General features: G+C 47.8%; 1 protein-coding gene across 2 annotated transcripts in view; it reads right to left on the reverse strand.

Moving 5' to 3' along the window:
* The window catches only part of ufc1 (ubiquitin-fold modifier conjugating enzyme 1), a 28190-nt gene that overhangs the window by 10987 nt on the left and 4079 nt on the right, over positions 1 to 13124 (reverse strand). For both annotated transcript variants that reach the window (XM_052517403.1, XM_052517404.1), the window contains exon 3: positions 3649 to 3716. In XM_052517403.1, the coding sequence (XP_052373363.1) occupies positions 3649 to 3716 (68 nt within the window). The remainder of the gene's footprint in view (positions 1 to 3648; positions 3717 to 13124) is intronic.

Below are 13124 nucleotides of genomic sequence, written 5' to 3' on the forward strand. Positions count from 1 at the left end.
TTGTGGTATCATTGTGGTATTGAGTATCGTGATGGTATCATTGTGGTATCATTGTGGTATTGAGTATCGTGATGGTATCATTGTGGTATCGAGTATCGTGATGGTATCATTGTGGTATCATTGTGGTATTGAGTATCGTGATGGTATCATTGTGGTATTGAGTAACGTGATGGTATCATTGTGGTATCATTGTGGTATTGAGTATCGTGATGGTATCATTGTGGTATTGAGTATCGTGATGGTATCATTGTGGTATCAAGTATCGTGATGGTATCATTGTGGTATTGAGTATCGTGATGGTATCGTTGTGGTATTGAGTATCGTGATGGTATCATTGTGGTATTGAGTATCGTGATGGTATCATTGTGGTATTGAGTAACGTGATGGTATCGTTGTGGTATTGAGTAACGTGATGGTATCATTGTGGTATTGAGTATCGTGATGGTATCATTGTGGTATTGAGTATCGTGATGGTATCATTGTGGTATTGAGTATCGTGATGGTATCGTTGTGGTATTGAGTATCGTGATGGTATCATTGTGGTATTGAGTATCGTGATGGTATCATTGTGGTATCGAGTATTGCGATGGTATCATTGTGGTATTGAGTATCGTGATGGTATCGTTGTGGTATTGAGTATCGTGATGGTATCATTGTGGTATCGAGTATCGTGATGGTATCATTGTGGTATCGAGTATCGTGATGGTATCATTGTGGTATCGAGTATCGTGATGGTATCATTGTGGTATCGAGTATCGTGATGGTATCGAGTATCGTGATGGTATCATTGTGGTATTGAGTATCGTGATGGTATCATTGTGGTATTGAGTATCGTGATGGTATCATTGTGGTATTGAGTATCGTGATGGTATCATTGTGGTATCGAGTATCGTGATGGTAGCATTGTGGTATTGAGTATCGTGATGGTATCATTGTGGTATCGAGTATCGTGATGGTATCATTGTGGTATTGAGTATCGTGATGGTATCATTGTGGTATTGAGTATCGTGATGGTATCATTGTGGTATTGAGTATCGTGATGGTATCATTGTGGTATTGAGTATCGTGATGGTATCGTTGTGGTATTGAGTATCGTGATGGTATCGTTGTGGTATCGAGTATCGTGATGGTATCGAGTAACGTGATGGTATCATTGTGGTATTGAGTAACGTGATGGTATCATTGTGGTATCGAGTAACGTGATGGTATCGTTGTGGTATTGAGTATCGTGATGGTATCGTTGTGGTATTGAGTATCGTGATGGTATCGAGTATCGTGATGGTATCATTGTGGTATTGAGTAACGTGATGGTATCGTTGTGGTATTGAGTAACGTGATGGTATCATTGTGGTATCGAGTAACGTGATGGTATTGTTGTGGTATTGAGTATCGTGATGGTATCATTGTGGTATTGAGTAACGTGATGGTATCGTTGTGGTATTGAGTATCGTGATGGTATCATTGTGGTATTGAGTATCGTGATGGTATCATTGTGGTATTGAGTATCGTGATGGTATCATTGTGGTATCGAGTAACGTGATGGTATCATTGTGGTATCGAGTATCGTGATGGTATCATTGTGGTATCGAGTAACGTGATGGTATCATTGTGGTATTGAGTAACGTGATGGTATCATTGTGGTATTGAGTAACGTGATGGTATCATTGTGGTATTGAGTATCGTGATGGTATCATTGTGGTATTGAGTATAGTGATGGTATCATTGTGGTATCGAGTAACGTGATGGTATCATTGTGGTATCGAGTAACGTGATGGTATCATTGTGGTATTGAGTATCGTGATGGTATCGTTGTGGTATTGAGTATCGTGATGGTATCGTTGTGGTATTGAGTATCGTGATGGTATCGTTGTGGTATTGAGTATCGTGATGGTATCATTGTGGTATTGAGTAACGTGATGGTATCATTGTGGTATTGAGTATCGTGATGGTATCATTGTGGTATAGAGTATCGTGATGGTATCATTGTGGTATCGAGTAATGTGATGGTATCATTGTGGTATTGAGTATCGTGATGGTATCGTTGTGGTATTGAGTATCGTGATGGTATCATTGTGGTATTGAGTATCGTGATGGTATCATTGTGGTATCGAGTATCGTGATGGTATCGTTGTGGTATCATTGTGGTATCGAGTATCGTGATGGTATCATTGTGGTATCGAGTATCGTGATGGTATCATTGTGGTATCGAGTATCGTGATGGTAACATTGTGGTATCGTGATGGTATCGTTGTGGTATTGAGTATCGTGATGGTATCATTGTGGTATTGAGTAACGTGATGGTATCATTGTGGTATCGTGATGGTATCGTTGTGGTATTGAGTATCGTGATGGTATCATTGTGGTATCGAGTACCGTGATGGTATCATTGTGGTATTGAGTATCGTGATGGTATCATTGTGGTATTGAGTAACGTGATGGTATCGTTGTGGTATTGAGTAACGTGATGGTATCGTTGTGGTATTGAGTATCGTGATGGTATCATTGTGGTATTGAGTATTGTGATGGTATCGTTGTGGTATCGAGTAACGTGATGGTATCATTGTGGTATTGAGTATCGTGATGGTATCATTGTGGTATTGAGTATCGTGATGGTATCATTGTGGTATCGAGTATCGTGATGGTATCATTGTGGTATCGAGTATCGTGATGGTATCATTGTGGTATCGAGTATCGTGATGGTATCATTGTGGTATCGTGATGGAGTATCGTGATGGTATCATTGTGGTATTGAGTATCGTGATGGTATCATTGTGGTATTGAGTATCGTGATGGTATCATTGTGGTATTGAGTAATCGTGATGGTATCATTGTGGTATTGAGTATCGTGATGGTATCGTTGTGGTATTGAGTATCGTGATGGTATCATTGTGGTATGAGCATCGTGATGGTATCATTGTGGTATCGAGTATCGTGATGGTATCATTGTGGTATCGAGTATCGTGATGGTATCATTGTGGTATTGAGTATCGTGATGGTATCATTGTGGTATTGAGTATCGTGATGGTATCATTGTGGTATTGAGTATCGTGATGGTATCATTGTGGTATCATTGTGGTATCGTGATGGTATCATTGTGGTATTCATTGTGGTATCATTGTGGTATTCGTATTGTGGTATCATTGTGGTATCGTTGTGGTATCATTGTGGTATCATTGTGGTATCGTAATGGTATCATTGTGGTATCATTGTGGTATTGTAATGGTATCGTTGTGGTATCGTTGTGGTATCGTAATGGTATCGTTGTGGTATCGAGATGGTATGGAGTATTTTGATATTAAACCTAGTAACAAAGTAAAAATGCTGGTATCGAGATGGTATGGAGTATTTTGTTATTAAACCTAGTAACATAGTGAAAATGCTGGTATCGAGATGGTATGGAGTATTTTGTTATTAAACCTAGTAACAAAGTGAAAATGCTGGTATCGAGATGGTATGGAGTATTTTGTTATTAAACCTAGTAACATAGTGAAAATGCTGGTATCGAGATGGTATGGAGTATTTTGTTATTAAACCTAGTAACAAAGTGAAAATGCTGGTATCGAGATGGTATGGAGTATTTTGTTATTAAACCTAGTAACATAGTGAAAATGCTGGTATCGTGACAACACCAGTGTTTGTGTGTCAGACCTGGTTCCCTCCTTGTTGGACTCCAGGCGGAACCAGTCGTTGTCTGCTGTCTTGTTGTTCTCCACATACTGTCAACAACAAACAACATATTGTAAACACCAACCAAACAGCAGGATTCATATAGTGTGGTAAAAATAATGCCTTCAAGGTGTGTAGGTAGGTAGGCTAGCTATAGCTACAGCTCTGTCTTCAGTAGGCAGGCTAGCTATAGCTCTGTCTTCAGTTGGCAGGCTAGCTATAGCTCTGTCTTCAGTAGGCAGGCTAGCTATAGCTCTGTCTTCAGTAGGCAGGGCTATAGCTCTGTCTTCTAGGCTATACAGCTCTGTCTTCAGTAGGCAGGCTAGCTATAGCTCTGTCTTCAGCAGGTAGGCTAGCTATAGCTCTGTCTTCAGTAGGCAGGCTAGCTATAGCTCTGTCTTCAGTAGGCAGGCTAGCTACAGCTCTGTCTTCAGTAGGCAGGCTAGCTATAGCTCTGTCTTCAGTAGGCAGGCTAGCTACAGCCCTGTCTTCAGTAGGCAGGCTAGCTATAGCTCTGTCTTCAGTAGACAGGCTAGCTATAGCTCTGTCTTCAGTAGGCAGGCTAGCTATAGCTACAGCTCTGTCTTCAGTAGGCAGGCTAGCTATAGCTCTGTCTTCAGTAGGCAGGCTAGCTATAGCTACAGCTCTGTCTTCAGTAGGCAGGCTAGCTATAGCTCTGTCTTCAGCAGGCAGGCTAGCTATAGCTCTGTCTTCAGTAGGAAGGCTAGCTATAGCTCTGTCTTCAGTAGGCAGGCTAGCTATAGCTCTGTCTTCAGTAGGCAGGCTAGCTATAGCTCTGTCTTCAGTAGGCAGGCTAGCTATAGCTCTGTCTTCAGTAGGCAGGCTAGCTATAGCTCTGTCTTCAGCAGGCAGGCTAGCTATAGCTCTGTCTTCAGTAGGAAGGCTAGCTATAGCTCTGTCTTCAGTAGGCAGGCTAGCTTTAGCTCTGTCTTCAGTAGGCAGGCTAGCTTTAGCTCTGTCTTCAGTAGGCAGGCTAGCTATAGCTCTGTCTTCAGTAGGCAGGCTAGCTACAGCTCTGTCTTCAGTAGGCAGGCTAGCTTTAGCTCTGTCTTCAGTAGGCAGGCTAGCTTTAGCTCTGTCTTCAGTATGCAGGCTAGCTATAGCTCTGTCTTCAGTATGCAGGCTAGCTGCAGCTCTGTCTTCAGTAGACAGGCTAGCTTTAGCTCTGTCTTCAGTAGGCAGGCTAGCTATAGCTCTGTCTTCAGTAGGCAGGCTAGCTATAGCTCTGTCTTCAGGCAGGCTAGCTATAGCTCTGTCTTCAGCAGGCAGGCTAGCTATAGCTCTGTCTTCAGTAGGCAGGCTAGCTACAGCTCTGTCTTCAGTAGGCAGGCTAGCTATAGCTCTGTCTTCAGTAGGCAGGCTAGCTATAGCTCTGTCTTCAGTAGGCAGGCTAGCTATAGCTCTGTCTTCAGTAGGCAGGCTAGCTATAGCTCTGTCTTCAGTAGGCAGGCTAGCTATAGCTATAGCTCTGTCTTCAGCAGGCAGGCTAGCTATAGCTCTGTCTTCAGTAGGCAGGCTAGCTACAGCTCTGTCTTCAGTAGGCAGGCTAGCTATAGCTCTGTCTTCAGTAGGCAGGCTAGCTACAGCTCTGTCTTCAGTAGGCAGGCTAGCTACAGCTCTGTCTTCAGTAGGCAGGCTAGCTATAGCTCTGTCTTCAGTAGGCAGGCTAGCTACAGCTCTGTCTTCAGTAGGCAGGCGAGCTATAGCTCTGTCCTCAGCAGGCAGGCTAGCTATAACTCTGTCTTCAGTAGGCAGGCGAGCTACAGCTCTGTCTTCAGCAGGCAGGCTAGCTATAGCTATAGCTCTGTCTTCAGCAGGCAGGCTAGCTATAGCTATAGCTCTGTCTTCAGCAGGCAGGCTAGCTATAGCTCTGTCTTCAGTAGGCAGGCTAGCTATAGCTCTGTCTTCAGTAGGCAGGCTAGCTACAGCTCTGTCTTCAGTAGGCAGGCTAGCTATAGCTATAGCTCTGTCTTCAGCAGGCAGGCTAGCTATAGCTCTGTCTTCAGTAGGCAGGCTAGCTATAGCTCTGTCTTCAGTAGGCAGGCTAGCTACAGCTCTGTCTTCAGTAGGCAGGCTAGCTATAGCTCTGTCTTCAGTAGGCAGGCTAGCTATAGCTCTGTCTTCAGTAGGCAGGCTAGCTATAGCTCTGTCTTCAGTAGGCAGGCTAGCTATAGCTACAGCTCTGTCTTCAGTAGGAAGGCTAGCTATAGCTCTGTCTTCAGTAGGCAGGCTAGCTATAGCTCTGTCTTCAATAGGAAGGCTAGCTATAGCTCTGTCTTCAGTAGGCAGGCTAGCTATAGCTCTGTCTTCAGTAGGCAGGCTAGCTATAGCTCTGTCTTCAGCAGGCAGGCTAGCTATAGCTCTGTCTTCAGCAGGCAGGCTAGCTATAGCTCTGTCTTCAGTAGGCAGGCTAGCTAGCTATAGCTCTGTCTTCAGCAGGCAGGCTAGCTATAGCTCTGTCTTCAGTAGGCAGGCTAGCTACAGCTCTGTCTTCAGTAGGCAGGCTAGCTATAGCTCTGTCTTCAGTAGGCAGGCTAGCTATAGCTCTGTCTTCAGTAGGCAGGCTAGCTATAGCTATAGCTCTGTCTTCAGCAGGCAGGCTAGCTATAGCTCTGTCTTCAGTAGGCAGGCTAGCTATAGCTCTGTCTTCAGCAGGCAGGCTAGCTATAGCTCTGTCTTCAGTAGGCAGGCTAGCTACAGCTCTGTCTTCAGTAGGCAGGCTAGCTACAGCTCTGTCTTCAGTAGGCAGGCTAGCTATAGCTCTGTCTTCAGCAGGCAGGCTAGCTACAGCTCTGTCTTCAGTAGGCAGGCTAGCTATAGCTCTGTCTTCAGTAGGCAGGCTAGCTACAGCTCTGTCTTCAGTAGGCAGGCTAGCTATAGCTCTGTCTTCAGCAGGCAGGCTAGCTACAGCTCTGTCTTCAGTAGGCAGGCTAGCTATAGCTCTGTCTTCAGTAGGCAGGCTAGCTACAGCTCTGTCTTCAGTAGGCAGGCTAGCTATAGCTCTGTCTTCAGTAGGCAGGCTAGCTACAGCTCTGTCTTCAGTAGGCAGGCTAGCTACAGCTCTGTCTTCAGTAGGCAGGCTAGCTATAGCTCTGTCTTCAGCAGGCAGGCTAGCTATAGCTCTGTCTTCAGTAGGCAGGCTAGCTATAGCTCTGTCTTCAGTAGGCAGGCTAGCTATAGCTCTGTCTTCAGCAGGCAGGCTAGCTACAGCTCTGTCTTCAGCAGGCAGGCTAGCTACAGCTCTGTCTTCAGCAGGCAGGCTAGCTATAGCTCTGTCTTCAGTAGGCAGGCTAGCTACAGCTCTGTCTTCAGTAGGCAGGCTAGCTACAGCTCTGTCTTCAGTAGGCAGGCTAGCTATAGCTCTGTCTTCAGCAGGCAGGCTAGCTACAGCTCTGTCTTCAGTAGGCAGGCTAGCTACAGCTCTGTCTTCAGTAGGCAGGCTAGCTACAGCTCTGTCTTCAGTAGGCAGGCTAGCTACAGCTCTGTCTTCAGTAGGCAGGCTAGCTATAGCTCTGTCTTCAGTAGGCAGGCTAGCTATAGCTCTGTCTTCAGTAGGCAGGCGAGCTATAGCTCTGTCTTCAGCAGGCAGGCTAGCTATAACTCTGTCTTCAGTAGGCAGGCGAGCTACAGCTCTGTCTTCAGCAGGCAGGCTAGCTATAGCTATAGCTCTGTCTTCAGCAGGCAGGCTAGCTATAGCTATAGCTCTGTCTTCAGCAGGCAGGCTAGCTATAGCTCTGTCTTCAGTAGGCAGGCTAGCTATAGCTCTGTCTTCAGTAGGCAGGCGAGCTACAGCTCTGTCTTCAGCAGGCAGGCTAGCTATAGCTATAGCTCTGTCTTCAGCAGGCAGGCTAGCTATAGCTCTGTCTTCAGTAGGCAGGCTAGCTATAGCTCTGTCTTCAGTAGGCAGGCTAGCTACAGCTCTGTCTTCAGTAGGCAGGCTAGCTATAGCTCTGTCTTCAGTAGGCAGGCTAGCTATAGCTCTGTCTTCAGTAGGCAGGCTAGCTATAGCTACAGCTCTGTCTTCAGTAGGCAGGCTAGCTATAGCTCTGTCTTCAGCAGGCAGGCTAGCTACAGCTCTGTCTTCAGTGGGCAGGCTAGCTATAGCTCTGTCTTCAGTAGGCAGGCTAGCTATAGCTCTGTCTTCAGTAGGCAGGCTAGCTACAGCTCAGTCTTCAGTAGGCAGGCTAGCTATAGCTCTGTCTTCAGCAGGCAGGCTAGCTATAGCTCTGTCTTCAGTAGGCAGGCTAGCTATAGCTATAGCTCTGTCTTCAGCAGGCAGGCTAGCTATAGCTCTGTCTTCAGTAGGCAGGCTAGCTACAGCTCTGTCTTCAGTAGGCAGGCTAGCTACAGCTCTGTCTTCAGTAGGCAGGCTAGCTATAGCTCTGTCTTCAGTAGGCAGGCTAGCTATAGCTATAGCTCTGTCTTCAGCAGGCAGGCTAGCTATAGCTCTGTCTTCAGTAGGCAGGCTAGCTATAGCTCTGTCTTCAGCAGGCAGGCTAGCTATAGCTCTGTCTTCAGTAGGCAGGCTAGCTATAGCTCTGTCTTCAGTAGGCAGGCTAGCTACAGCTCTGTCTTCAGTAGGCAGGCTAGCTATAGCTCTGTCTTCAGTAGGCAGGCTAGCTACAGCTCTGTCTTCAGTAGGCAGGCTAGCTATAGCTCTGTCTTCAGTAGGCAGGCTAGCTACAGCTCTGTCTTCAGTAGGCAGGCTAGCTATAGCTCTGTCTTCAGCAGGCAGGCTAGCTACAGCTCTGTCTTCAGTAGGAAGGCTAGCTATAGCTCTGTCTTCAGTAGGCAGGCTAGCTACAGCTCTGTCTTCAGTAGGCAGGCTAGCTATAGCTCTGTCTTCAGTAGGCAGGCTAGCTATAGCTCTGTCTTCAGTAGGCAGGCTAGCTATAGCTCTGTCTTCAGTAGGCAGGCTAGCTATAGCTCTGTCTTCAGCAGGCAGGCTAGCTATAGCTCTGTCTTCAGTAGGCAGGCTAGCTATAGCTCTGTCTTCAGTAGGCAGGCTAGCTACAGCTCTGTCTTCAGTAGGCAGGCTAGCTACAGCTCTGTCTTCAGCAGGCAGGCTAGCTATAGCTCTGTCTTCAGCAGGCAGGCTAGCTATAGCTCTGTCTTCAGTAGGCAGGCTAGCTACAGCTCTGTCTTCAGTAGGCAGGCTAGCTACAGCTCTGTCTTCAGTAGGCAGGCTAGCTATAGCTCTGTCTTCAGCAGGCAGGCTAGCTACAGCTCTGTCTTCAGTAGGCAGGCTAGCTATAGCTCTGTCTTCAGTAGGCAGGCTAGCTACAGCTCTGTCTTCAGTAGGCAGGCTAGCTATAGCTCTGTCTTCAGCAGGCAGGCTAGCTACAGCTCTGTCTTCAGTAGGTAGGCTAGCTATAGCTCTGTCTTCAGTAGGCAGGCTAGCTACAGCTCTGTCTTCAGTAGGCAGGCTAGCTATAGCTCTGTCTTCAGTAGGCAGGCTAGCTATAGCTCTGTCTTCAGTAGGCAGGCTAGCTACAGCTCTGTCTTCAGTAGGCAGGCTAGCTATAGCTCTGTCTTCAGCAGGCAGGCTAGCTATAGCTCTGTCTTCAGTAGGCAGGCTAGCTATAGCTCTGTCTTCAGTAGGCAGGCTAGCTATAGCTCTGTCTTCAGCAGGCAGGCTAGCTATAGCTCTGTCTTCAGCAGGCAGGCTAGCTATAGCTCTGTCTTCAGTAGGCAGGCTAGCTATAGCTCTGTCTTCAGTAGGCAGGCTAGCTATAGCTCTGTCTTCAGTAGGCAGGCTAGCTACAGCTCTGTCTTCAGTAGGCAGGCTAGCTATAGCTCTGTCTTCAGCAGGCAGGCTAGCTATAGCTCTGTCTTCAGCAGGCAGGCTAGCTATAGCTCTGTCTTCAGTAGGCAGGCTAGCTATAGCTCTGTCTTCAGTAGGCAGGCTAGCTATAGCTCTGTCTTCAGTAGGCAGGCTAGCTATAGCTATAGCTCTGTCTTCAGCAGGCAGGCTAGCTATAGCTCTGTCTTCAGTAGGCAGGCTAGCTACAGCTCTGTCTTCAGTAGGCAGGCTAGCTATAGCTCTGTCTTCAGTAGGCAGGCTAGCTATAGCTCTGTCTTCAGTAGGCAGGCTAGCTATAGCTCTGTCTTCAGTAGGCAGGCTAGCTATAGCTATAGCTCTGTCTTCAGTAGGCAGGCTAGCTATAGCTCTGTCTTCAGCAGGCAGGCTAGCTACAGCTCTGTCTTCAGTGGGCAGGCTAGCTACAGCTCTGTCTTCAGTAGGCAGGCTAGCTATAGCTCTGTCTTCAGCAGGCAGGCTAGCTATAGCTCTGTCTTCAGCAGGCAGGCTAGCTATAGCTCTGTCTTCAGTAGGCAGGCTAGCTATAGCTATAGCTCTGTCTTCAGTAGGCAGGCTAGCTATAGCTCTGTCTTCAGTAGGCAGGCTAGCTATAGCTCTGTCTTCAGTAGGCAGGCTAGCTATAGCTCTGTCTTCAGTAGGCAGGCTAGCTATAGCTCTGTCTTCAGTAGGCAGGCTAGCTACAGCTCTGTCTTCAGTAGGCAGGCTAGCTATAGCTATAGCTCTGTCTTCAGCAGGCAGGCTAGCTATAGCTCTGTCTTCAGTAGGCAGGCTAGCTATAGCTCTGTCTTCAGCAGGCAGGCTAGCTATAGCTCTGTCTTCAGTAGGCAGGCTAGCTACCGCTCTGTCTTCAGTAGGCAGGCTAGCTACAGCTCTGTCTTCAGTAGGCAGGCTAGCTATAGCTCTGTCTTCAGCAGGCAGGCTAGCTACAGCTCTGTCTTCAGTAGGTAGGCTAGCTATAGCTCTGTCTTCAGTAGGCAGGCTAGCTACAGCTCTGTCTTCAGTAGGCAGGCTAGCTATAGCTCTGTCTTCAGCAGGCAGGCTAGCTACAGCTCTGTCTTCAGTAGGTAGGCTAGCTTTAGCTCTGTCTTCAGCAGGCAGGCTAGCTACAGCTCTGTCTTCAGTAGGCAGGCTAGCTATAGCTCTGTCTTCAGTAGGCAGGCTAGCTATAGCTCTGTCTTCAGTAGGCAGGCTAGCTACAGCTCTGTCTTCAGTAGGCAGGCTAGCTACAGCTCTGTCTTCAGTAGGCAGGCTAGCTATAGCTCTGTCTTCAGCAGGCAGGCTAGCTATAGCTCTGTCTTCAGTAGGCATGCTAGCTATAGCTCTGTCTTCAGTAGGCAGGCTAGCTATAGCTCTGTTTCAGCAGGCAGGCTAGCTACAGCTCTGTCTTCAGCAAGGCAGGCTAGCTATAGCTCTGTCTTCAGTAGGCAGGCTAGCTATAGCTCTGTCTTCAGTAGGCAGGCTAGCTATAGCTCTGTCTTCAGTAGGCAGGCTAGCTACAGCTCTGTCTTCAGTAGGCAGGCTAGCTTTAGCTCTGTCTTCAGCAGGCAGGCTAGCTACAGCTCTGTCTTCAGTAGGCAGGCTAGCTATAGCTCTGTCTTCAGTAGGCAGGCTAGCTATAGCTCTGTCTTCAGCAGGCAGGCTAGCTACAGCTCTGTCTTCAGTAGGTAGGCTAGCTATAGCTCTGTCTTCAGTAGGTAGGCTAGCTATAGCTCTGTCTTCAGCAGGCAGGCTAGCTACAGCTCTGTCTTCAGTAGGCAGGCTAGCTATAGCTCTGTCTTCAGTAGGCAGGCTAGCTATAGCTCTGTCTTCAGTAGGCAGGCTAGCTACAGCTCTGTCTTCAGTAGGCAGGCTAGCTATAGCTCTGTCTTCAGTAGGCAGGCTAGCTATAGCTCTGTCTTCAGTAGGCAGGCTAGCTATAGCTCTGTCTTCAGTAGGCAGGCTAGCTATAGCTATAGCTCTGTCTTCAGTAGGCAGGCTAGCTATAGCTCTGTCTTCAGCAGGCAGGCTAGCTACAGCTCTGTCTTCAGTAGGCAGGCTAGCTACAGCTCTGTCTTCAGTAGGCAGGCTAGCTATAGCTCTGTCTTCAGTAGGCAGGCTAGCTATAGCTCTGTCTTCAGTAGGCAGGCTAGCTATAGCTCTGTCTTCAGTAGGCAGGCTAGCTATAGCTCTGTCTTCAGTAGGCAGGCTAGCTATAGCTATAGCTCTGTCTTCAGTAGGCAGGCTAGCTATAGCTCTGTCTTCAGTAGGCAGGCTAGCTACAGCTCTGTCTTCAGTAGGCAGGCTAGCTACAGCTCTGTCTTCAGTAGGCAGGCTAGCTATAGCTCTGTCTTCAGTAGGCAGGCTAGCTACAGCTCTGTCTTCAGTAGGCAGGCTAGCTATAGCTATAGCTCTGTCTTCAGCAGGCAGGCTAGCTATAGCTCTGTCTTCAGTAGGCAGGCTAGCTATAGCTCTGTCTTCAGCAGGCAGGCTAGCTACAGCTCTGTCTTCAGTAGGCAGGCTAGCTATAGCTCTGTCTTCAGTAGGCAGGATAGCTACAGCTCTGTCTTCAGTAGGCAGGCTAGCTATAGCTCTGTCTTCAGCAGGCAGGCTAGCTACAGCTCTGTCTTCAGTAGGTAGGCTAGCTATAGCTCTGTCTTCAGTAGGCAGGCTAGCTACAGCTCTGTCTTCAGTAGGCAGGCTAGCTATAGCTCTGTCTTCAGCAGGCAGGCTAGCTACAGCTCTGTCTTCAGTAGGTAGGCTAGCTTTAGCTCTGTCTTCAGCAGGCAGGCTAGCTACAGCTCTGTCTTCAGTAGGCAGGCTAGCTATAGCTCTGTCTTCAGTAGGCAGGCTAGCTATAGCTCTGTCTTCAGTAGGCAGGCTAGCTACAGCTCTGTCTTCAGTAGGCAGGCTAGCTACAGCTCTGTCTTCAGTAGGCAGGCTAGCTATAGCTCTGTCTTCAGCAGGCAGGCTAGCTATAGCTCTGTCTTCAGTAGGCATGCTAGCTATAGCTCTGTCTTCAGTAGGCAGGCTAGCTATAGCTCTGTTTTCAGCAGGCAGGCTAGCTACAGCTCTGTCTTCAGCAAGGCAGGCTAGCTATAGCTCTGTCTTCAGTAGGCAGGCTAGCTATAGCTCTGTCTTCAGTAGGCAGGCTAGCTATAGCTCTGTCTTCAGTAGGCAGGCTAGCTACAGCTCTGTCTTCAGTAGGCAGGCTAGCTTTAGCTCTGTCTTCAGCAGGCAGGCTAGCTACAGCTCTGTCTTCAGTAGGCAGGCTAGCTATAGCTCTGTCTTCAGTAGGCAGGCTAGCTATAGCTCTGTCTTCAGCAGGCAGGCTAGCTACAGCTCTGTCTTCAGTAGGCAGGCTAGCTACAGCTCTGTCTTCAGTAGGTAGGCTAGCTTAGCTCTGTCTTCAGCAGGCAGGCTAGCTACAGCTCTGTCTTCAGCAGGCAGGCTAGCTATAGCTCTGTCTTCAGTAGGCAGGCTAGCTATAGCTCTGTCTTCAGCAGGCAGGCTAGCTACAGCTCTGTCTTCAGTAGGTAGGCTAGCTTTAGCTCTGTCTTCAGCAGGCAGGCTAGCTATAGCTCTGTCTTCAGTAGGTAGGCTAGCTATAGCTCTGTCTTCAGTAGGTAGGCTAGCTATA

The sequence above is a fragment of the Oncorhynchus keta genome, unplaced genomic scaffold (genome assembly GCF_023373465.1).
Source record: "Oncorhynchus keta strain PuntledgeMale-10-30-2019 unplaced genomic scaffold, Oket_V2 Un_scaffold_7763_pilon_pilon, whole genome shotgun sequence".
NCBI classification, from domain to species: Eukaryota; Metazoa; Chordata; class Actinopteri; order Salmoniformes; family Salmonidae; genus Oncorhynchus; species Oncorhynchus keta.